At 51.7% G+C, this 20552-nt stretch overlaps 2 protein-coding genes and 1 non-coding gene across 7 annotated transcripts in view; 2 read left to right on the top strand and 1 right to left on the bottom strand.

The window, feature by feature from the left end:
* The window catches only part of ATP8B2 (ATPase phospholipid transporting 8B2), a 27525-nt gene extending 9448 nt beyond the window's left edge, over nt 1-18077 (top strand). Inside the window, exons 11-27 of one of the 2 annotated variants that reach the window (XM_010364691.2) lie at nt 2428-2624; nt 6795-7003; nt 8476-8519; nt 8796-8961; nt 9113-9301; nt 9443-9558; nt 9880-10044; nt 10130-10241; nt 10382-10487; nt 10630-10774; nt 10962-11145; nt 11313-11536; nt 11795-11878; nt 12217-12462; nt 12606-12744; nt 15247-15377; nt 15639-18077. In XM_010364691.2, the coding sequence (XP_010362993.1) occupies nt 2428-2624; nt 6795-7003; nt 8476-8519; nt 8796-8961; nt 9113-9301; nt 9443-9558; nt 9880-10044; nt 10130-10241; nt 10382-10487; nt 10630-10774; nt 10962-11145; nt 11313-11536; nt 11795-11878; nt 12217-12462; nt 12606-12744; nt 15247-15377; nt 15639-15917 (2736 nt within the window). In that variant the 3' untranslated portion in view covers nt 15918-18077. The remainder of the gene's footprint in view (nt 1-2427; nt 2625-6794; nt 7004-8475; nt 8520-8795; nt 8962-9112; nt 9302-9442; nt 9559-9879; nt 10045-10129; nt 10242-10381; nt 10488-10629; nt 10775-10961; nt 11146-11312; nt 11537-11794; nt 11879-12216; nt 12463-12605; nt 12745-15246; nt 15378-15638) is intronic. The other variant, XM_030936099.1, reaches the window with a different exon arrangement.
* Nucleotides 4130-4188, top strand: LOC115899406. The gene has a single exon (XR_004059120.1). It is a non-coding gene; the product is annotated as a U7 small nuclear RNA (small nuclear RNA).
* On the bottom strand, nt 17238-20552 carry LOC115899133. Of its 4 annotated transcripts, none has more exons than XM_030936100.1 (3): nt 20472-20497; nt 19795-19891; nt 17238-17529 (listed from the first exon to the last, which is right to left on the bottom strand). In XM_030936100.1, exons 1-3 carry the CDS (start codon nt 20475-20477, stop codon nt 17270-17272), a joined length of 363 nt encoding a protein of 120 aa, XP_030791960.1. In that variant the 5' UTR covers nt 20478-20497; the 3' UTR covers nt 17238-17269. The 4 variants fall into 4 exon arrangements, 1 of the variants encoding a protein (XP_030791960.1); XR_004058806.1 differs by having other exon boundaries at nt 17397-17529; nt 19779-19891; nt 20465-20552; XR_004058804.1 differs by having other exon boundaries at nt 17403-17529; nt 20465-20552.

The raw sequence follows: 20552 nt of genomic DNA, 5'->3' as shown, positions 1-20552 counted from the left end.
AGAGGTTGGCAGGGTCTTTTCCCCCCAACTTCTAAGAACGAAGGATCCCAAAGGAAAAGTTTCTGTTTTGGTTTTTGGCAGTTCCTGAATCCTTCTCTTGTTTAGCTAGAAATCTGAACTCCTTGTTGGGCTCTCCTCCCCTTCCTGTGCCCTGACTGTCTGCTGCCTGCCCGCTACATGCCAGCTTGCAAAGGCTGGGGCCAGCCTCTGGTGAGCTGGTTTCCGCTCTGGCTTTAAAGGGTGTGCAGAAACCCAGCCTGGTGGGCGTGGTTGTCTATCACATAGGGGGCTCCAGTCGCCCCCTGGTGGTCATTGGGCACCAATCTCCTATTTTGTTTCAAAGCCTCAACAGTGGAGGCAGCTTTGGAAATAGATGTAGGAAATTGGACAGTGGTCTGGTTTTTTACCAGTCTCTCCAGAGACTCCAAAATTTATAAGATTTTTGACTAATCAAGAAATCTAGACCAGGAGTGGTGGCTCACACATGTAATCCCAGCACTTTAGGAAGCCAAGGTGGGAGGATCATTTGAGCCTAGGAGTTGGAGGCCAGCCTGGATACCATAGTGAGACCCTGTCTCTACAAAAAATTGAAAAATTAGCCAGGTTTGGTAGCATGCACCTGTGGTCCCAGTTAGTCTGGAGGCTGAGGCGGAGGGATTGCTTTCCTGGGAGATTGAGGTTGCATTGAGCTAGGATCATGCCACTGCACTTCAGCCTGGGCAACAAAGCAAGACCCTGTTTCAAAAAAAGAGAAATCTATGTTTATGAAGATATAGTTTGTTTCCCAAGTTTAAAAAAAAAAAAGGCAGTTTATGTGAGATAGTGAACATTATTGTGGCTTGGCATTTTTGTTGGCTTGTGGAGGCCTAGCCCAGATGAACAGATGATTTATAGTAAGTTTTGTGGTATGTTAAAAGTAGCTCATACCCACTCTTACCAACTTTGAGGACTCTGGAAGGTTTCAAGGTGCCAGACTGGGAGCTAATGAACTATTTCAGTTTCTTCATCATATAGATAAAATAATAGTCAGACAGAAGGCCACATGATAATTGATGACAGACTAGAACCTGTCACCAGTTCTGAGGTTTTTCCACTAGAGCAGGGGTTTCCAATATTTTGACCTCCCTGGGCCACATTGGAAGAAGAATTGTCTTGAGCCACACATAAAATACACTGACACTAACAATAGCTGATGAGCTTAGAAAAAAATAATTGCAAAAAATAACTTTATTTATTTATTTATTTATTTATTTATTTATTTATTTATTGAGACGGAGTCTCACTCTGTCACCAGGCTGGAGTGTAGTGCAATGTCATGATCTCGGCTCACTGCAACCTCTGCCTCTTGGGTTCACATGATTCTTCTGCCTCAGCCTCCCTAGTAGCTGGGATTACAGGTTCCCACCACCATACCTGGCTAATGTTTTGTATTTTAGTAGAGATGAGAGATGGGGTTTCACCATGTTGGCCAGACTGGTCTTGAACTCCTGACCTCATTATCTGCCCGCCTTGGCCTCCCAAAGGCATGAGTCACCGCACCTGGCCTTTTTTTTTTTTTTTTTTGAGACAGGGTCTTGCTTTGTTGCCCAGGCTGGGGTGCAATGGTGCGATCTTGACTCACTGCAACCTCTGCCTCTCGGGTTCAAGCAATTCTCATGGCTCGGACTCCTGAGTAGCTGGGACTACAGGCAAGTGCCACCAGGCCTGGCTAATTCTTTTGTATTTTTAGTAGGGATGGGATTTCACCATGTTGGCCAGGCTGGTCTCAAACTCCTGACCTCAGGTGATCCATCCGCCTCAACCTCCCAAAGTGCTGGGATTACAGGCATGAGCCACTGCGTGCAGCGCATAATCATTTATTTTTTAAAATTATTTTTGTTATAACATTCAGCTGTTACCAAAATCTCACAGGTTTTTCTTTTTTGTTTTTTGTTTTTGTTTTTGTTTTTGTTTTTGAGACGTAGTCTCGCTCTGTCACCCAGGCTGGAGTGCAGTGGCGCAATCTTGGCTCACTGCAAGCTCCGCCTCCCGGGTTCACGCCATTCTCCTGCCTCAGCCTCGCGAGTAGCTGGGACTACAGGCACCCGCCACCATGCCCGGCTAATTTTTTTGTATTTTTAGTAGAGACGGGGTTTCACCGTGTTAGCCAGGATGATCTCGATCTTCTGACCTCGTGATCCGCCCGCCTCAGCCTCCCAAAGTGCTGGAATTACAGGCGTGAGCCACCGTGCCTGGCCTCTCATAGGGTTTTAAGAAAGTTTATGAATCTGTGTTGGGCCACATGTGGCCCAGAGACCACGGGTCGGACAAGCTTGCACTAGAGCATCTGAGCTTTTGAGGGCTCAAGGGATAAATACATCACAGATGCACTTGGTTTTGAGGGCTTCCTACATGTCAGCTTCGCCTGTGCTTCTCATTCCTCCCCAGATTTTTGGATTCCTGGTTTGCATGGGGGTGATCCTGGCCATTGGGAATGCCATCTGGGAGCACGAGGTGGGGACGCGCTTCCAGGTCTACCTGCCGTGGGATGAGGCAGTGGACAGTGCCTTCTTCTCTGGCTTCCTCTCCTTCTGGTCCTACATCATCATCCTCAACACCGTTGTGCCCATTTCACTCTACGTCAGGTATGTGCCTTCTCTGCCCTGGGGTTTCTCCAGGGAGTCAGGTGGTCCCATAGAACTTTTCTTTTCTGTGAAGATGAAGTCCTTGAGAAGTAACTCGAAGTCCTCTTCTTCCTGTACTGTAAACATTTGATGTTATCTGTTTATCTTTGTGGGCAGGGCAAACTTTTTACCACAGTTTCCTGGTACTTGGAACTGTATTAGAGAAAAAAAAATATTGATTTATTCAGCACCTGTTTATTACATGCCTACTGTGTACAAAGAAGTGTGCTAGGTGCCATCACACATAAAAGATGAATTAGGAATGGATCTCCTTCCTTGTAGGTGCTTACATCTAGTGAAGGAAGGAAAATCTAAACACATTATAAAACAAAATAGGAACCAGTGCTGTAGAACTCGACCTAGAGTCTTCTGTGTGAAGCAAGGGGATACAGAGATGTATTAGGTGGCCACTGCCTTCAGCAGCAGCAGATGGATGGGTCGAGGAGGGGAGATCTGGACAGTGTCAGACTGAGATACCATGTGGGAGGCACAGGGTGCCGGGGGGCTGGGAGGGTGTCGCTCCCTAAGCAGGTAGGCAGGGAGGGAGAGATGGCATTTGCTCTGGGCTTTGAGTGGTGATTGGGCTGGGCGAAGGTGGAGCCACAAAGGAGAGGAGGAAGAGAGGGCTGGAAGCATAGGTGTGGAGATGAGAGCCTGGGAATGGCCTATGGAAATAGTTGGCCAGGGTCTTGGGCCAAGAGTGAGAACTGGAAACATAGCTTGCTACTGATTGTGGAGGCTTTTGAATCTTTGCCTGTGGACTTTGTACTTACTAACCATTAAAAGTTATTAAAGAGACCAAGCACGGTGGCTCACGCCTGTAATCCCAGCACTTTGGGAGGCCGAGGTGGGCAGATCACGAGGTCAGGAATTCGAGACCATCCTGGCCAACATGGTGAAACCCTGTCTCTACTTAAAATACAAAAATCAGCTGGCCGGGCGCGGTGGCTCAAGCCTGTAATCCCAGCACTTTGAGAGGCCGAGACGGGTGGATCACGAGGTCAGGAGATCGAGACCATCCTGGCTAACCCGGTGAAACCCCGTCTCTACTAAAAAATACAAAAAACTAGCCGGGCAAGGTGGCGAGCGCCTGTAGTCCCAGCTACTCGGGAGGCTGAGGCAGGAGAATAGCGTGAACCCAGGAGGCGGAGATTGCAGTGAGCTGAGATCCAGCCACTGCACTTCAGGCTGGGCAACAGAGCGAGACTCTTGTCTCAAAAAAAAAAAAAAAAAAAATCAGCCAGGTGTGGTGGCAGGTGCCTATAATCCCAGCTACTCGGGAGGCTGAGGCAGGAGAATCGCTTGAAACTGGAAGGTGGAGGTAGCAGTGAGCCAAGATTTCACCCCTGCACTCCAGCCTGGGCAACAAGAGCGAAACTCTGTCTCAAAAATCAAAATAAAGCAAACAAACAAAAGTTTTTGAAGGAAGTGAAAAGAATGTATTCTGTATCCTAAAAATGCATTCCAAGTGTTACAGCTCTTTTAGAATTTCTCTAGCAGCTTTTCCGGTTTTCACTGGAGCCCCTCCCCCACAAAAAGAAAAAAAAAGCATTCTAAAAAAAATCTAAAGAATGCTTTAGGAAGTGTTGACTGGCAGTGGTGTACAGCATGAATAGGATCAAGGCGACATCTAGGATGTTTGAGGTAAAGAGAATGTTAGCAGGGACAGGCCAGTGAGAATGAAGGGGAGGAGGAGGAAGAGGAGGCAGGAAGGATGGCCAGGGGAAAGGAACTTTCTTGCTTAGTGTCTTGCCCTTGAGATAAGGGAACCTGTGACATTTTTAAGGAAATGTTTTATGGAGGTGCTGAAAACTTGTCCTGTCTCCCATCTTTTGTTCATACAGATTCCCCAGATAGCCCTCAACTTGTTTCCAGCCTCCAATCTTAACTGCTAGTGATAATAAATAGAAGATACAGCATTTCTCTGCTGAGGGAATACAGTTTAGGCTTCTCCAGGGTGTGAAAAGGAGAGTCAGAAGGTTCTGGGTTTAGTCCTGTCTCCTCACTGGCCATGTGACCTCAGGAAAATCCACAGTCACTCAGGGCCTCACTTGATCTCAGTTTTCCCGTGTGAAACAGGAACAGGAGTACTTGTCTCACCTTTTAATAGGATGTCTTGATATAAGATACTGGCTTAGAAGATAACATTTTAGCCCCGTGCAGTGGCTCAAGCCTGTAATCCCAGCACTTTGGGAGGCCGAGATGGGTGGATCACGAGATCAGGAGATCGAGACCATCCTGGCTAACACGGTGAAACCCCGTCTCTACTAAAAAATACAAAAAACTAGCCGGGCGAGGTGGCGGGCGCCTGTGTTCCCAGCCACTGCACTCCAGCCTGGGCGACAGAGCGAGACTCCGTCTCAAAAAAAAAAAAAAAAAAAAAAGAAGATAACATTTTTTTTTTTTTTGAGACGGAGTCTGGCTCTGTCACCCAGCCTGGAGTGCAGTGGCGCGATCTCGGCTCACTGCAAGCTCTGCCTCCCGGGTTTGCGCCATTCTTCTGCCTCAGCCTCCCGAGTAGCTGGGACTACAGGCACCCACCACCTCGCCCGGCTAGTTTTTTGTACTTTTTAGTAGAGACAGGGTTTCACCGTGTTAGCCAGGATGGTCTTGATCTCCTGACCTCATGATCCGCCCGTCTCGGCCTCCCAAAGTGCTGGGATTACAGGCTTGAGCCACCGCGCCCGGCCGAAGATAACATTTTAAACTTAAATGACTGTACAGTTATTGAGTGGTAGCCTGCTCATCGTGACTGTTGCCATTCCCTTCTGCATTACTATTTAAATGCCTTTTTGCTTACAACCTAATTTTGTTTTCCCACCTATGGGCTTTTGCTATCTGTGTTTTGTATCTTAGTTCACTTGAAGCCCTTGGGAGCAGCTAAAACAGTTTTATTTCTGAGTCTCATCAGGTCACAGTGTGTATGTTTGGGGGAGACTGAGAGGGGGTTGGAGAGCTGCGTGAGGAGAAGGCTCTTCAGAATGTGAAGACATTCCCATTTGCCTGGTAATGGGATTCAGATAGGAGCCTTAGTCAGGTGGGAAGCAGAGCTCTGGATGTGGCCCCGTTGCTTGGCTGCACTGGACCTAAACATGGCCCTTTCTGGAAATGCTAACAGTGCATATGATTAGCAAAGAAGAGGATATGAACAGACCTGGAGATGTTAAAGGCACTATATTGGCCTGGCACGGTGGCTGTCGCCTGTAATCCCAGCACTTTGGGAGGTGAAGGTGGGAGGATCTCTTGAGTTCAGGAATTCAACACCAGCATGAGCAACACAGCAAGATCCATCTCTACAAAAAGTGAAAATTAGCCAGGTGTGGTGGCGTCCACCTGTTGTCCCAGCTACTCGGGAGGCTGAGTGGGAGGATTGCTTGAGCCCAGGAGTTTGAGGCTATAGTGAGCTATGATTATGCTACTGCACTCCAGCTTGGATGACAGAGACCCTAGCTCAAAAAACAAATGATCTAACAACCACCACCACAGAGCGCTGTGCCGTTGTGAAGTGGTGGTGTTCTGCAGATGCCTAGGGCCCTCTCTATCTGGAGTCAGCACCTCAGCCCTGCCCCCTGTTCAGAATCAGGGATGTAGCGCTGCGAGCCCAGGGTGGAAGGAGTGCACCCTGCCTGTGCTGGGACAGTGAGGAGTGGGCTTCAAGCCTACTCCATTTCCCCTCCCTGGTGCGGCCCCTCTTTGAGGTGGCGTCTGTGTTGCTGTGGCATGCACAGCACCCTCATTATTTCTCTCTCTTTTTTCTCTCCCCTCCCTCTGGCACTTTCACTTGTTTTTCTCTGCATGGTTTCTGTATTATTAGTACTGAGGTAAGAACTGGCCAAGTGCCTTGTCTACAGCCCCTTCTCCTCCTTTGCTGTCTGTCCTGCCCACCCAGGCCCTTTGCCCCTTCTTGTCTGGAGAGCATCAGGAGGGTCGGGTCGGGGCATTCCTCTGCTGGCTGTGTGCAGCTGGCTCCACCTTCAGGCTCTCCTTGCCCTTTCCCACCCAGGTTTCTGTGCCCAGGTGTCTTCTCCGTTCTCGTCTCTCCCCAGGCGGAGGGCCTGCAGCGAAGGCCCGTGCGGGTGGGGCACCTCCTCCCCTTCCCGACCCAAGCTTCACCTCTTGTCCCCTGTGCAGTGTGGAGGTCATCCGTTTGGGCCACAGCTACTTCATCAACTGGGATAAGAAGATGTTCTGCATGAAGAAGCGGACGCCTGCAGAAGCCCGCACCACCACTCTAAATGAGGAGCTGGGCCAGGTGGAGTACATCTTCTCCGACAAGACGGGCACCCTCACCCAGAACATTATGGTTTTCAACAAGTGCTCCATCAATGGCCGCAGCTACGGTATGGTGGCACCACTGGGGACTGGGGGCTTGCACCTCGCCTAGAAGGACAGTGGGACTGGGGCCCCACAGTTTCCTTAACATTGGTTTTTTCTTCCTTCCTAGTTGGGTCTGAGGGGCCTCGAAAGGGTCCATCCTGGCCAGGCACAGTGGCTCATGCCTGTAGTCGTAGCACTTTGGGAGGCTGAGGTGGGAGTACTGCTCGAGCTCAGGAGTGCGAGACCAGCCTGGCAACATAGTGAGACCCCATCCCTACAAAAAATTTAAAAATCAGCGAGGTGTGGTGGCATGCACCTGTGGTCTCAGCCAGCCAGTGACTCAGGAGGCTGAGGTGGGAGGATCACTTGAGCCTGGGAGGTCAAGGCTGCAGTGAGCCATGATCCTTTTACTGCACTCCAGCCTGAACGACAGAATGAGGCCCCGTCTCTTGAGAAAAATTCACACACAAAGAAGAGGTCCATTCGGTGTCCCATGTCAGGAAGCAGATCCTGGCTGGGCACAGTGGCTCATGCCTGTAATCCCAGCACTTTGGGAAGCTGAGGCAAGTGGATCACCTGAGGTCAAGAGTTCAAGACCATTCTGGCCAACATGGTGAAACCCAGTCTCTACTAAAAATACAAAAATTAGCTGGGCATGGTGGCAGGCGCCTGTAATCCCAGCTATTTGGGGGGCTGAGACAGGAGAATTGCTTGAACCCAGGAGGCGGAGGTTGCAGTGAGCCGAGTTTGCGCCATTGTACTCCAGCCTGGGCGACAAGAGTGAAACTCTATCTCAAAAAAAAAAACCAACAAAAAAAATTAGATTCTGAGAGTCCTCCCCTGATGCCCTGACCCTGGTCTCAGCTCCAGGAATTAGGGGGGCTCCTTGGCTGTTTGAAGTGAGACACTGGCCTCTGGGCATCCTGGCCAGGCGGAACCCTGCTGCACTCTCCCCTGTTGCTGCTCAGGGTCCTTGTGAGTCTGTGGAATGTGGCTGTGGTTGGACTTCCCAGTGTGGCCCTGCCTTAGTGGTCTGTGGCTGTGCTGCTGGGATGGCCTGGGGCAGCATGTGGGGCTGACTTTTATGCAGAGTGTGGACCCCTCTTGTAACTGCTTTCTGTACTGACCGATGCCTTTCAGTCAGTGTCTGGGCCTTGTCTGCTGCACAGGTCTAATGGGTGCAAGGAGGCCTGGGAGGTGTGGAATTGGCGCTGCCGTAAGGGGAGTGCCACCTAGGGTGGAGACAGGGATGGTGAGCAGTGGGTGCCGGGGCTCTTTCATGGCCAGGCCTTGGGGTTCTAGGGTCTAGGGTGCCTACTGTCTCCTATCCTGCAAGGTCAGCAGTGTGACTGAGTGACTCACACTGTGACAGCTGCTCAGCGATTAGGGTTGAGGGGCTCAGTGCCTGTGGGGATTCTGTGTTGGAGGTGTTTTTCCGTGCTCTGGAGCTTTCTGGCTCTGACATTGCTTCTTTTTCTGCCCTGGCTCTATGTAGGTGATGTGTTTGATGTCCTGGGACACAAAGCTGAACTGGGAGAGGTAAGATTCAGTCTCCCTAATTCTATGTGCCAGTGAAACAGGGTGCCCGGCCAGTAACAGTTAGTGTAATCAGGAGTGATGTGTTGTCTGGATAGGAAATGGAAGCTGCTTGGAGAAATGGGTGTTTTAAGGCAGAACTGGTGATGACGAAAGTGGAAATTTTGAGGTCCACTGTGGACAAGAGCCTACTGAGACTTGGGAGGGCAGGGATGAACGCTTCCCCGGGATGCAGCCTGGCACCCCAGCCTTTCCTAAGAGCCTTCTTACGTGTTCCAGAGGCCTGAACCTGTCGACTTCTCCTTCAATCCTCTGGCTGACAAGAAGTTCTTATTTTGGGACCCCAGCCTCCTGGAGGCTGTCAAGATCGGGGATCCCCACACACATGAGTTCTTCCGCCTCCTTTCCCTGTGTCATACTGTCATGTCAGAAGAAAAGAACGAAGGTGGGCTGAGGAGCCGGCTCGCACTCTTCCGACCTGACTCTGCCCTTGGGCTCTGCTCTCCTCTGCAATGTGGCTGGGCTGGGGCATCCTGGGTGGGGCACATGGCTGAGAGAGGCCACTTATATCACGTGTATTCTTCCTCCCCACCCAGGAGAGCTGTACTACAAAGCTCAGTCCCCAGATGAGGGGGCCCTGGTCACTGCAGCCAGGAACTTTGGTTTTGTTTTCCGCTCTCGCACCCCCAAGACGATCACCGTCCATGAGATGGGCACAGCCATCACCTACCAGCTGCTGGCCATCCTGGACTTCAACAATATCCGCAAGCGGATGTCAGTCATAGGTGAGGCCAGGACTGGGGTGCTGGGGCATTTGGGGGCAGCATTAAGGCCTGGAATGTGTGAAGTGTGCCAGGTGACTCTTGATGTGTTTAGGTTGCCTGTCTGAATTTCTCTGGCACTTTCTCTACCTGCCCCATTCATAGTGCGGAATCCAGAGGGGAAGATCCGACTCTACTGCAAAGGGGCTGACACTATCCTGCTGGACAGACTGCACCACTCCACTCAAGAGCTGCTCAACACCACCATGGACCACCTTAATGTGGGTGTGAGGAGAGGAGGGGCCAGCCTGGGGGTTCTACTCTTAGTGTGGGGGAGGCGGCTTGTATGTTTTATTGTGTAAATTTAAGGTCTACAACGTGATGTTTTGATGTGTATATATAGTGAAGTAATTACTACAGTCAGACGCGTTAACTCATCAGCCAGCTCCCATAGTTACCTCTTTTTGTGTGTGTGGTGACAGTCCCTAACTGTGGAATGTGGCACACGCCCAGTCTACAGTGCAGGATTATTCATTGTCGCCCTCATGCTGTCCACTAGCTCTCCAGACTTACCCAGGTGTGCCTTTCCACTCTGCTTCCAGGAGTACGCAGGGGAAGGGCTGAGGACCCTGGTGCTGGCCTACAAGGATCTGGATGAAGAGTACTATGAGGAGTGGGCTGAGCGACGCCTCCAGGCCAGCCTGGCCCAGGACAGCCGGGAGGACAGGCTGGCTAGCATCTACGAGGAGGTTGAGAACAACATGATGGTACGGCCTGTGGGACGGGCCATGGGTGGGCACGGAGGGCTCATGCCTGCGACTCTTGTGCCAGGAATCCTTGTGGTATTTTCAGCTGCTGGGTGCAACGGCCATTGAGGACAAGCTTCAGCAAGGGGTTCCAGAGACCATTGCCCTCCTGACACTGGCCAACATCAAGATTTGGGTGCTAACCGGAGATAAGCAAGGTGAGAGCCCAGCAGAGCAGAGGCACTTGCAACTGACAGTAGCCCTGTTGGACCCTTGCGTGGAGCTGAGGACATCAGGCAGGCAAGTGTGCTGACCTTGTTGGGTGCCTGTCCGTAGCTCCTGCGTTCTCTCTTGGTAGAGACGGCTGTGAACATCGGCTATTCCTGCAAGATGCTGACGGACGACATGACTGAGGTGTTCATAGTCACTGGCCATACTGTCCTGGAGGTGCGGGAGGAGCTCAGGTAAACAAGAAGCCTAAGGGAGGCGGTGCTCTGCATTGTGCCCAGGGCTCAGGTGGGGGTTTCTGGACCCTGTTTAGGCTTGAATCCCTGCTCCCCACTGCCGTCCTGAAAGACCACAAGCGTATCATTTCCACCTCGACAGGAAAGCCCGGGAGAAGATGATGGACTCATCCCGCTCCGTAGGCAACGGCTTCACCTATCAGGAGAAGCTTTCTTCTTCCAAGCTAACTTCTGTCCTGGAGGCCGTTGCTGGAGAGTATGCCCTGGTCATCAATGGTCACAGCCTGGTAGGCATCGCTGTCCTTAGCTTGTGCAGTATCTTTTCAGGGAGCACGTCTGTCCAGGGCTTTTATATCTTGTTTTAATTTCCCCTGACTTCAGAGAAGACTCTGGTCTCAAAGGGGACTGGGAGGAGCTGAGACTCCCAGGTGTCTCCTGGAAAGACTGGCTTTCTCAGGTTTCTCTGTGCTCCAGGCCCACGCACTGGAGGCGGACATGGAACTGGAGTTTCTGGAGACAGCATGTGCCTGCAAAGCTGTCATCTGCTGCCGGGTGACCCCCTTGCAGAAGGCCCAGGTGGTAGAACTGGTCAAGAAGTACAAGAAGGCTGTGACGCTTGCCATTGGAGACGGAGCCAATGATGTCAGCATGATCAAAAGTGAGTGTGGGCTGTGCAGGTGTGTAGGTTGGGCTTGAGGCTGGGGAGGGGCCCACTGGGGTCTCTGGACTGCAGACGAATGATGGGAAGGGGGTTGTAACTTGGTAGGCTCTAAAGTGTGTGGCCGGTGGCCATCTTCACCCTCTTCTCATCTCTTGTCTCTGCAGCGGCTCACATTGGTGTGGGCATCAGTGGGCAGGAAGGGATCCAGGCTGTCTTGGCCTCCGATTACTCCTTCTCCCAGTTCAAGTTCCTGCAGCGCCTTTTGCTGGTGCATGGGCGCTGGTCCTACCTGCGAATGTGCAAGTTTCTTTGCTATTTCTTCTACAAAAACTTTGCTTTCACCATGGTCCACTTCTGGTTTGGCTTCTTCTGCGGCTTCTCAGCCCAGGTAATAAGTGTCCCCGGTCCACTGTAGTGCACATCTGTTAACCTGAGTGCAGAGGTTCTATCTGTCTTGTTTATCACTCAGTCCCCCAGGGCCTATCTATTTTCTGGTACATACTTTTTAAAAATGCTTATTAAAGGAGGAGAGAAGCAGCCTGAGAAAATTTCTTAGGGTTCTCTGTATGTGACATCAGCTGTCTTCTTGTGCCTGATGTGTAGCAAAGAAAGGTTGCATGCTCCCTTGCTCCCTGTTCTCTTCCAGACCGTCTATGACCAGTATTTCATCACCCTGTATAACATCGTGTACACCTCCCTGCCAGTCCTAGCTATGGGGGTCTTTGATCAGGTATGGGGGTCTTTGATGATCAGATGGGATGCGGGGAAGGTCACTGCTTGAAGGAGTCACCTAGACATGTGTGACACTTGTGCCCATTGTCTGTGGCCACTGGGAAGGCAGTTCTTTCAGCTGGGGAAGGTGTGGCTGGTTCTCCCTCCTGGTTGCAGCTGATCTAGAACTCTCTTGGGTTGCTGAACTAAGTTAGACTGGGGGTGGCTGGCTTGAGGTTGGTTCTAGCTGCCAAAGACTTTGGAAAGGAGGAGGCAGGGACAGAGTCTGCCCTTGGCCTTGTGGAGTCAAAATGGCAACCTCTGAGGCCCCCTATGCTACATGGTCCTCCCACACAGGATGTCCCTGAGCAGCGAAGCATGGAGTACCCTAAGCTGTATGAGCCGGGCCAGCTGAACCTTCTCTTCAACAAGCGGGAGTTCTTCATCTGCATCGCCCAGGGCATCTACACCTCCGTGCTCATGTTCTTCATTCCCTACGGGGTGTTTGCCGATGCCACCCGGGATGATGGCACCCAGCTGGCTGACTACCAGTCCTTTGCAGTCACTGTGGCCACATCCCTGGTCATTGTGGTTAGCGTGCAGGTATGAGGCCGTCCAGGAACTCCCCTCTTCTTTGGAAGGAGTGAGCCTTCTGTCCCTGGGGCTGCCGTGGGCACTACAGTTCTGTTTCTGGGGGAAGGGGTTTTTAGAGGGTGCACCTGCCTGATTATGCCTACTTTCTGCAGATTGGGCTGGACACAGGCTACTGGACGGCCATCAACCACTTCTTCATCTGGGGCAGCCTTGCTGTTTACTTTGCCATCCTCTTTGCCATGCACAGCAATGGGCTCTTCGACATGTTTCCCAACCAGTTCCGGTTTGTGGGTAAGTCCCCGTGGCCTCCTTGAATCAGTGAGGAATCACAGCTGTTCCGGGACTAACAGGACGGTCAGCCAATCTGCACATTTCAACATTTCTTATGTGCCAAGTATTCTGTGAGGTGCTAAGGGAATATCAAGTTATATCTGACCCAGGCCTTGCCCCCAAAGAGCTTTCATATCCATGAAAGTGAAGAACAGCCCTGCTAGACCATGGAAGGCCAGGCTTCACGATCAGTAGAGTTGCTTTTGTTGAGTTAGCCAGGGACAGTTCCAGAGAGGGGGCTGCTGTGAGTGGAGGCAGGACTGGGGAGTCAGATTCCAAGTTGGAGAGCTGGAGGTGTTTGTAGGGAATGGGTGGGGAATGGAGACTGCTCCAGCTAGAATGGGCAAGAATGCTCATTGAGAAGCAGTCAGGGAGAGGCTGGAAAGGTGGAGCATTTGAGGTGTCAGAACGCCAGGCTGTCAGGATTGCATCCAACTTGCTGGGAGTCTTGATTCATTTATTTAGAGGAAGAGGAGGGAGCAGCATCAAAAGACTGCTTGAGAAAGATGAAGCTGGTGTTGATGTCCAGCAAGGAAGTTACCAGAGTGACCAAGTGCGAACTGGTTCAGAATTGGTGCCACGGTGGCCGTGGTGGGTGGCAAAGAGGTGGGAGGTATGAAGTGAAGGAAGTATTTATAGATCTTGGCATTTGCTTCAGATCTGTTTGTTTATTTATCACACGAGCAATTTTTTTTTTTTTTTTTTTTTTTTTTTTTTTTTTTGAGACAGAGTCTTGCTCTGTCGCCCAGGCTGGAATGCAGTGGCGCGATTTCTGCTCACTGCAAATTCCGCCTCCCAGTCTCAAGCGATTCTCCTGCCTCAGTCTCCTGAGTAGCTGGTACTATAGGCGCCCACCGCCATGCCTGGCTAAGCTGGCTAATTTTTGTATTTTTAGTAGAGATGGGGTTTCACCGTGTTAGCTAGGATGATCTCAATTTCCTGACCTCATGATCTGCCTCCCTTAGCATCCCAAAGTGCTGAGATTACAGGTGTGAGCCACCGCGCCTGGCCCACACAAGCATTTGATAGCACCTAGTATCTGACCCGTTATTCTGAGTGCCCGGGGGGGTGGGGGCAGCAATTAACCAACAGGTGGAAGCGGTTGCCCTCCTGGATTTTATATATGAGAGAGACAGATAATTTATACATGAACAGATAGGATGTCTGGAACTAATAAGTCCTTTAAGAAACATCAAGTGGGCTAGAGAGTGACAAGCATTGTTAGCAAAGACCTCTTGTGGAATGGACATTGGTACAGATACTTTTTTTTTTTTTTGAGACAGAGTGTCACTCTGTCGCCCAGGCTGGAATGCAGTGGCATGATCTTGGCTCATTGCAAACTCTGCCTCCTGGGTTCAAGTGATTCTTCTGCTTCAGCCTCCCAAGTAGCTGAGATACAGGTATCTGCCACCACGCCTGGCTCATTTTTGTATTTTTAGTAGAGATGCAGTTTCACCATTTTGGCCGGGCTGGTCTTGAACTCCAGACCTCAGGTGATCCACCCACCTCGGCCTCCCAAAGTGCTGGGATTACAGGTGTGAGCCACTGCGCCCAGCTGGCACAGAGAAATCTGAATAAAGGGAAAAGGAGACTGCCATGTGGCTCTCTGGGAACCATCAATCCAAAAAGAGGAAACAGCAATATATATAAAGGCCTTCAGCCCGGGCCGGGGAGGAGGTCTTCTGCACGTGGAGCTGGGGAGGAGTGGAGGAAATGAGCTGGAGGGTGGGGATGTGGAATCAATCTGGATTATTTAAGCCCTTATGGGTCAGAGGAAGAGCTTTGAATTTTTAATATTAATCTAAATGTGAGAGGAAGCCATTGGAGGGTTTTGAGCGGAGAAATACCATAAGCTTACAATGTTTTTAAAGGGCCACTCTTACAGTTTTGTGGATAATAAAGTGTAGGGGGCAAGGGTGGAAATGGGAGACTAGTTAGGAGGTGAGAGCCTGATGAGGGCTTAGAATAGAGTAAAAGGCCGTGGGATTCCAGAGATGTTTTGAAAATGGAACCAACAGATTGAATGTGGGGTCCAAAGAAGAGAGAAAAATGAATCAAGGTAAAAAACAAAACAAAACAAAATTTTAAAAAGAAATGAATCAAGATCCGTTGCGGGGTTTTTAGTTGGAGCAACTGAATGGGTTGTGGCATTTCCTGAGCTGAGAAAGACCCAGATCAGATCTGGGGGAAGGAAGCAATAGTTGAGTCTGGGCCACGGGAAATTCGAGATGCCTGGTGGATGTTCAACAGACATGTCAAGTCTGGCAATTGAAGCAGCAGGTCTGGAGCTCTGAGGGAGTTTGGAACTAAATTTGGAGATCTACATTTGGAGGGTGAGCCTGGAGAAGCGGGAAGCCAGAGGTGACTTAGGCTTTGAGAGTGGGGAAGTGGAGCTGCCAGAAATGGGAATGGGGAATGTCCGCCTTGTGACTCCCAAGGCCACCGACTCCTCTCCATCCCCAGGGAATGCCCAGAACACCTTGGCCCAGCCCACGGTGTGGCTGACCATCGTGCTTACCACGGTCGTCTGCATCATGCCCGTGGTTGCCTTTAGATTCCTCAGGCTCAACCTGAAGCCGGATCTCTCTGACACGGTGAGAAGCTGGGCTACCTGCTGTGGGAGGCAGAGATGGGATGGCCCGAAAGGCCTCGTGTGAACACTGAGGGGCTCTGTGGGGCCGTGTCGCTGCTCAGTGTGTTGGTGCTTATCTGCTCTTCCTGGGGACAGACACCGTGTGCAGCTGGCCGCGGAGGCCTCTGCGTCAGCGTGGTCCTGGGCGCTGTGGGTCCCTTCTCCTTGGCGATGTCTGACACCTCCACGATGACAGAGGGCTCTTCCCTGTGCCCCTCTGCAGGTCCGCTACACGCAGCTGGTGAGGAAGAAGCAGAAAGCCCAGCACCGCTGCATGCGGCGGGTTGGCCGCACGGGCTCCCGGCGCTCCGGCTATGCCTTCTCCCACCAGGAGGGCTTCGGGGAGCTCATCATGTCTGGCAAGAACATGCGGCTGAGCTCCCTCGCGCTCTCCAGCTTCACCACCCGCTCCAGCTCCAGCTGGATTGAGAGCCTGCGCAGGAAAAAGAGTGACAGTGCCAGTAGCCCCAGTGGCGGTGCCGACAAGCCTCTCAAGGGCTGAAGGCTGAAGATGGATGCCCTGTGCCAGTGACCAGAGCACCCAGGGCTGGCCAGTCACTGAGGGAACAGTGTCTCGGAACTGCTGGTCCTCACTCCTTGCCTCCTGTCCCCCCGGTAGACTCTGTCCTGCTGGTCCCACCACACATGGCTGGGACATCCATTCCCAGCTGCAGGCCCTTCCATCAGCTGGGGAGCTAGAGGGAGCAGACCCAAGGGCAGAGCAGAGGCTGAGGCACGGGGAGCCAGCCCCAGTTGGGGACCAGATGTGGAACCAAAAACAAGAATAAACTGTGAGAGATTGCGTCTGCCCCTGCCCTGCCTGGGACCCACAGGGAGACTATAATCTCCTTATTTTTTTACTCCTACTCCCCAGAGGGGCCCTAGTGCCTCTGTTCCTGAATTACACAAGAATGTACCATGCCGGGAAGCCAGAGACCTGCGGGGGCCTCGGCCCCTCACATTGTGTATGTCTCTCCTTGATTTGTGTTGTGTCCAGTTTGGTTTTGTCTTTTTTATTTGGCAAGTGGAGGAGGCTTTTATGTGACTTTTATGTTGTGGTTGGTGTCTGTCTTAACTCTCCTGGGAAGAGGAGGCTGGCACACACTGGGATGCCGCAGCCTGGGCGGCTGTGGGGTGGTTTGGGAGGATCCATGTCGGCTGTCCCTGCAGTGACCAGTGCTCTGTGGGACAGAGGAGCTGACCAGGGAAGGAGGTACCCATCAGCAGAGGGTGGTGGGAGAGTGTAAAGGAGGGTTTGGTCCTGTCTGCTTCCTCACCTTGAGAGTAAAGTGCTGCCCTCTGCCCCTAACACACATACATATCAATTCCTGGATTCCTTAGTCCTGCTGGCCTTGGGCTGGAGCCTAGGAAAGTGGCCCCCAAATCCTTAGTGAGCTAAAGCTGGGTCTGAAATTTGGTCGGTGGGGAGGGGTAGTTTTCTTTTCTTTTTTCTTTTTCTTTTTTTTTTTTTTGAGATGGAGTCTCACTCTTGTCACCCGGGCAAGAGTGCAATGGCACGATCTCGGCTCACTGCAACCTCCGCCTCCCGGGTTCAAGCGATTCTCCTGCCTCGGCCTCCTGAGTAGCTGGGATTACAGGTGCACACCACCACGCTTGGCTAATTTTTGTATTTTTAGTAGAGATGGGGTTTCACCATGTTGGCCAGGCTGGTCTCAAACTCCTGACCTCGTGATCTGCCCACCTCAGCCTCCCAAAGTGCTGAGATTACAGGCGTGAGCCACCATGCCCAGCTCGGGGAGGGGTAGTTTTCTCTGATTTTAAATTTAAACCCAAGTTTATTGGCAGACTCCCTTTTGACCTCCCTTTGCCTCCCCATCTGGTGCTTTCTTGCACCTACACCCCAGGGTCCTGTGGTGGGGTTGCAGGGGGAAACCGTGCACCTGAGATGAGGCTGGAACAGGAATCGGCCTCTCTGGTCCCTTCTTCGGTAAGCAAGGAGCCCTGCCCCTGAGGCCTAGCCTCTGGCAGGAGGTGGTGGAGTCCTTGTGCCAGGTAGTAGAGGAGGAGAAGGGCAAAACCAGGCCCAGGCCAGCGTCTGGCTTGGTCTGGATGGGACACTGTCGGAGTTTGGCCATCCTTTACTTCGTCCACACCTGTGAAAATTTGCCAAGTTAGTCACTACCTAATCAGCCTTGTGAAGAATCCTTTCCTCTTCTTTGGTAGTGGGTCGGGGGATACTTCAGGAATGGTGTGGAGCTGGGAGTGGGTAGGGGGATTTTAAATGTTTCATGTGGGAGCCCCAAAGGAACTGGAGGGGCTGCAGTGAGGTGGGGGTGGGTGGGCAGGGAATGGGAGAGGGAAAGTCTTGGCAGGGAAATCCCTTTTGGCCACACAGTTTACAAACCCAGTATCATGTCTGTCTGTGTGTCTCTCAAGGTGAGAGTCTGATTTTTATACCAAAGAGGAAATGATTTTTTTTCATATTTTGTTTGTCTATATTATATAAATATATATATACAGTTATATATATATATTATTTTTTGGTTCTCTCTCGTTTTTTAGGGAGGGAAGAAAGTACCAAGTTGCATTGAGCTGTAATTAAGGAACATTATAATTTATGACACATTTCTATACTTGCAAAAATTATATCATTTTATGGATATAAGAGAAAAATGCCTTTTTATAAAATTTCAATTTCTGAGAAGTGTGTAATTTGTCTCTTTTCTGATGTTTAACCAAGGCTGGTGGTGGAAGTAAAGACAGAAACTGTCTCTTAAATGTAATTGAGTGGGTAGATCTGGGATATCGTGGACAAATTGGAATCTGACTGGTGGGGAATAGCACCTCGTCCATTTGCAGACCTCCAGGGATCTGAGTTTCAGCTGAAGATGAAGATGGGGTAGTGGGTGGTACTGAGCAGCATATCGTATGGACTTTGGCTGGGTGCCTAGGACCTTGAACTGTTTACCTTTCTCCAAACACAGGCCAGCCTCTCGTCCCTGACACACGCCAGATGGATGTGTGTGTTGGGAAAGTACCTGATAAATATTTTAAGGTTTTGTTTTTTAACGCCCCGCTTTTCCGCATGCCTCACATCTTCCTGGCTTCTCAAGTGAGTATCAAGGAAGCTAAGTCTTACATTAAAGGGAGCTTTCCTCCAGGGAAGGGAGGGCGGGTGAGGATGGGGTCCTAGGAGTCAGGGCTAGGGTTAGTGCTGGCCTGAGGAGAAAGAAGTATAGCTTCCTCCACTGATGGTCAATATCAGCATGATCCAGCCCCACCCACAGGCTGATTTCCCCCTGACCCAGCCAGTGTTCTGTTACAGAACAATCCTTACTTCTCAAAAACGTAGACTGGATGCCGTGGCTCAAAGCCTGTAATCCCAGCACTTTGGGAGGCTGAGGCAGGAGGACCACTTGAGCCCAGCCCAGTTCAAGACCAGCCTGGGCAACATGGGGAGACCCCGCCTGTATTAAAAAAAAAAGGGGGGGGGGTGCGGTGGAGGGTGTATGGGGGAAAGATGTGAAGATAAGATCTATTTCCCTCTTCAGGAGAAACGGCCCCCGGCGGGAATCCCGCCACCGACCCCCAGGAACACCACCTTGACACCCACCTCCACCCAGGAGAGGCTGCCCAGTCCACACCAGCCTTTCTTTGGGGTCTGTCTGGAACCCTGAGCTTTGGGCAGCAAGTGGCATCCGGCCTCAGTGCCCCCACCCGCGAAACACAGAAAAAGGCCTTAATTCCTTTTCTCTTGGGGGAGGCCCCAGCTGCACCCCTCCCCCAAGACAGGTCTTCAGCACTGCCCTGGCCTCCCGCTGGGGGTCTGTTCAGCCACTGGGAATGTCTTCCCTGGCTCCTCTCGCTGACCCTGGCTCTCCTGCACCCAGGATCCTATTAGATGTGTCTGAGGGGCAGGGCCAATGTCATTTTAACTTTCTTTCATCTTGGGGACGCGTTTTCTCCGTCGCGATATAGACACACGCCTCCACGGAGGCTCCGGACACTCGGGCTCCCCGTTTTCTCCCCGTTTTCTCCCCTCTGCCGCAGGCATCCCTGGTCTTCCTTCCCTGTGCTGACTGAGCACTTGGGCTCCTGTTGGAGTGGCTTCCAGCCCCTAGGGCCCCATCGTCCTAGTGCCTTTTCTGAGTGCGTGGAGGTGAAGTCTGTCCGATACCCCAGCTTCGTTCCACTGAGCTCCTTATCTCCAAGGGCCTTCCTCTCCACTGCGCTAAAGCAGCACACTGCCATGGGCGCCCACTGCCGTCGGGAGGAGCTCCACCTATGAACTCTCCCAATTCATTCAGCATTTGGCCATCCATATTCTTCAGTTCTTCCCCCTTCCATCTGTGCTTCCAGCGCAAACAACGGCCCCTCCCTTTCCTCCTGCTCGCTTGCTTACTTTTGTGAACCCTTACTTGCTCTCCAATCCAGTCCGGAGCCCGTGGTCTGGTACTCGTCGCTCTGCCCCAGAACATTCCAGCCTTGGGTCAGCCCAGCGTCTCCCAGGGTGAGCTGTGGAATGCAGAAGGGCAGCTCACAACCACGGAGCAAGAGGAGCGGCAGCTGCACGGGCTCCCTCCGAAGGCGCCTCTGCACGGTTAGGAGATGCTGGGAACCTCATTCTCCTGCCCCTCCCTCAACTCCTGCCACCACCTCCCACCCTGCTCTCAGCAGATGGTTCTGCCTCCTACTTCACGGGGCAAAATAACTTCTGCGGCTTTCCTCTCACCTACAAATATCACTGCGCACAGGCGCGCCGGCCTTCCCCTTTCCTTTCCCCTGCCTAGGGAGGCTGGGCCCTCCTAACCTGCTCCCTGTGGCCCCGCCCCTCCCCTCCTCCCACCACTGCACCTTCCATTGTCCTTCACCGGGACCCTCTCTTGACCTTGCCTTCATTTCCTCCTCCGTTGATTCTTTCCTTCCCCAAATTAGCCTGCTCAGTTTTCTTCCCCCTCACCCGACCGCTAACCCCTATCAACTCTGTTGTGGTCTGTGTCCCTCCCATTAGCCTCTCTCTTATCTCCTCCACTGCCTGTAATCTGGCGTCTCCTTCACCAGCCCCTGAAATGCTTTCACTAAAATCACCTTTGACCTTCATGTTGGCCGAGTCCAGAAGGCATTTCCAGGTCTGATCTGACTTGCAACCTTTTAGTCATTTGACTGTGTTGGCTGC

Source organism: Rhinopithecus roxellana, chromosome 8 (genome assembly GCF_007565055.1).
Source record: "Rhinopithecus roxellana isolate Shanxi Qingling chromosome 8, ASM756505v1, whole genome shotgun sequence".
Lineage (NCBI taxonomy): Eukaryota > Metazoa > Chordata > Mammalia > Primates > Cercopithecidae > Rhinopithecus > Rhinopithecus roxellana.
Note: the sequence above shows the minus strand (reverse complement) of the source record. Positions and strands in the feature narration are given on the sequence as shown.

Bases quoted from the DNA above. Each gene is read 5' to 3' on its own strand.
- LOC115899133 (XM_030936100.1), bottom strand. The intron at 17,530-19,794 runs GTAAGGGTTCAC...AAATTTTCACAG, and splicing joins CGGACTGGATTGGAGAGCAA to GTGTGGACGAAGTAAAGGAT.